Source organism: Myotis davidii, unplaced genomic scaffold (genome assembly GCF_000327345.1).
Source record: "Myotis davidii unplaced genomic scaffold, ASM32734v1 scaffold1493, whole genome shotgun sequence".
Lineage (NCBI taxonomy): Eukaryota > Metazoa > Chordata > Mammalia > Chiroptera > Vespertilionidae > Myotis > Myotis davidii.
The window spans coordinates 18,391-21,121 of NW_006284834.1; the positions used below are offsets into that span (position 1 = coordinate 18,391).

The 2,731-nt window shown below is 39.8% G+C and overlaps 1 protein-coding gene across 1 annotated transcript in view; it reads right to left on the bottom strand.

Moving 5' to 3' along the window:
* Positions 1–2,731, bottom strand: part of ATRX (alpha thalassemia/mental retardation syndrome X-linked) — a gene marked incomplete at its 3' end in the record, with an annotated part of 143,993 nt that overhangs the window by 11,041 nt on the left and 130,221 nt on the right. Inside the window, exon 14 of the mRNA XM_015557685.1 lies at positions 419–512. Within this exon, the coding sequence (XP_015413171.1) occupies positions 419–512 (94 nt within the window). The remainder of the gene's footprint in view (positions 1–418; positions 513–2,731) is intronic.

Genomic DNA, 2,731 nt, shown 5'->3' on the forward strand with positions numbered 1-2,731 from the left:
ATCTTTCTTCTATCATTGACAGTCCCTCTAGGTTGTGGGCTGCTTGCCTGTGTTCCTGAGAAGCATCTACGGTACCAGTCTATAGAGTGTGTTTTCTTTAGTGAATTACCGGTATGTTTACCGGTAATAAACTTGCACTGTTTTATGTATATGTTTGATTACATACAGCCTTGTGACAGTTTTCCTGCATGTCATAAGCATTTGAATATAAATTAAAATGTTAAAATCAAATCTGATATTGTTTTACCTTTTATTTGGTGTGTGGAAGGTGTGCGGAAGAGGGGGTAGTCTTATACGGCGAGTATATAACAAACTCTGTATTTTGAGTGGAAATGTTAGGGGGTCGTCTTATACGCCCAGTCGTCTTATACGCCGGCAAATACGGTAGAAGATTTTATATATAAAATTTAATATTTACCTTGTTCTGGGCCGTTGTTCATCTTCAGATTCACTAAGTTCTTCACTAACTCCTGATTCCTGAAAATCCGAATCTTCAGAATCTTCACTGCTCACTTGAACAAGAAAATATATAAAGTTTCTAAATACTTCCCAATGCAAATATAATTCACTTAATTTGTCAACAACTTCACAATAAGACCACTGTGAGAATATCTATAACATGTACATTACTGGCGCTACATCATAAACATTAGATCAGTTAATGATTCAAATGGTATTTATAAAAATAATTCAAAGCTATAATTATAAAACTATAATTATAAAACTATGGTTCTACATAGAAATATAAGTATTAACTGTATATGAATTTTAAAAATAAGAATTTACCTGTCAATAAAATATATACATAATTTTCAAAGGAAAATAAAGTAAAATAAAATAATTCTGATTATTCAAAACAAGCACAGTAGACTGGCCATGATGGAGTACAGACTCTGCCATTTATGAGAACAAAAAATTATGGACAGAATACATAAAGAAATGACATAAGGAAAAAAACTTATTTGATGTTGGGATTCCAAAATGGCAGTGGAATAAGTGGAAGCTACACTGACGCTCTCCCAGGACCAAACTGGAAACACAATTAAAATACAGAAGAACCACCCTGAAAATTCAACTAAAGACTAGCTGGAGAGAACACTGATAACCAAAGACAGAAAATGGAGACCACATAGAGACTGTTAGGAAGTACAGAGGCACAAAAAGGGCTAGCCAGGCTCCACAGACAGTAGGTGAGGTTCTAGAGAGATATCTCAGCTTTGGGGGGTTCTCACTGAGAACTCTGGGGACTGAAAAGCCAAGATGGGCTGCCCAGCCCAGTGTACGAAAATAGAGAAAGGTGCCCACATCCTGCTGACAAATGCAGCAGAGTTACTGTCTGCCAGCAAGAGACAACTGGAAAGGCAGGCACCCTTTAAAGGACCAATGCACAGAATTTACTGTGCAGCCACTCACCTTGGGCTCTGACAGAAGGAGGGCAGAGCAGACTGCAGCTGTGTGAGCAAAAGCTAGAATTGGGGGCTCTGAGGTTGTAGCTCAGAGGGCACCCACCCTGGTTTCCTGTGCTGAATCATTCCCTCACCAGGTCATAACTTTGCTATCCAGGTGGGTTGTGCCTGAGGGGGAGTCAGTTGCCCCACCCTGTTGGAAGACCTCTCCCCCCACCCTGTAGAACATAGCCTGAGAATAGTCACAGCTCATAAAAATCAGACTGCCAGCACAGGCAGATCTCAGGAAGCTTTGAGGCTTTGCCTGATCTAATCCAGGAACCAGGGCTAGGAAAAGCAGACCCTAGTGCTAAAATCCTCAACAAAATATTAGCAAATCAGATCCATCAATATATTAAAAATATCATACACCAGAACTAAGTGAGATTTATTCCAGGGATGCAAGGCTGATACAATATTCACAAATCACATAAACAAACTGAAAGACAAAAATCACATGATCATATCAATTGATTCAGAAAAAGCATTTGATAAAATCCAAGACACATTTTTTATAAAAACTCACAGCAAGTGGGAATGGAGGGATCATACCTCAACATAATGAAGGCTATCTATGACAAACCTACAGCCAACATCATATTCAATGTGCAAAAACTAATATAATTTACCCTAAGAACAGGAACAAGACACGATGTCTACTTTCACCAATCTTATTACGCATAGTACTGGAAGTCCTAGCCACAGCAATCAGACAAGGAAAAGAAATAAAAGGCATCCAATTAAAAAGGATAAAGTGAAACTCTCATTATTCACAGATGACATAATGTACACAGAAAAACTTAAGGACTGCACCCAAAAAATGCTATCCTATCTAATAATAGATAAACATGGTAATTAACTGTACCTCTGACACACTTCCCAATGGCTATTCAGGACGATATGCAAATTAACTGCCAACCAAGATGGCGGCCGGCAGCCAGGCAGCTGAAGCACAAAGGAGGCTTGCTTGCTTGCTTGCTCCAGTGAAGGAGGAACCCAAGGTTCCCCACCTGCCGCAGCCCAGCTCTGAGCTCTGGATGCAACTATGTTGCAATTATAGAACCTAAACAAACCCCAGAAACCTGCTTTCAGCCAGCGCGGCCTCAGAGCTTAGAATGGCCAGTGATGGCAACAGGGTTTCAATTATAGAATCTAAACAAACCCAGGTACCTGCTTTCAGCAGGCAATGGCCTCAGAGCTAAAGCAGGCTCTCAGCTCCAGTGACAGCCATAGAAGGTAAATAAACCCCAGAATAAAAAAAAAAGAAAGAAAAAAGGATTCCCTGG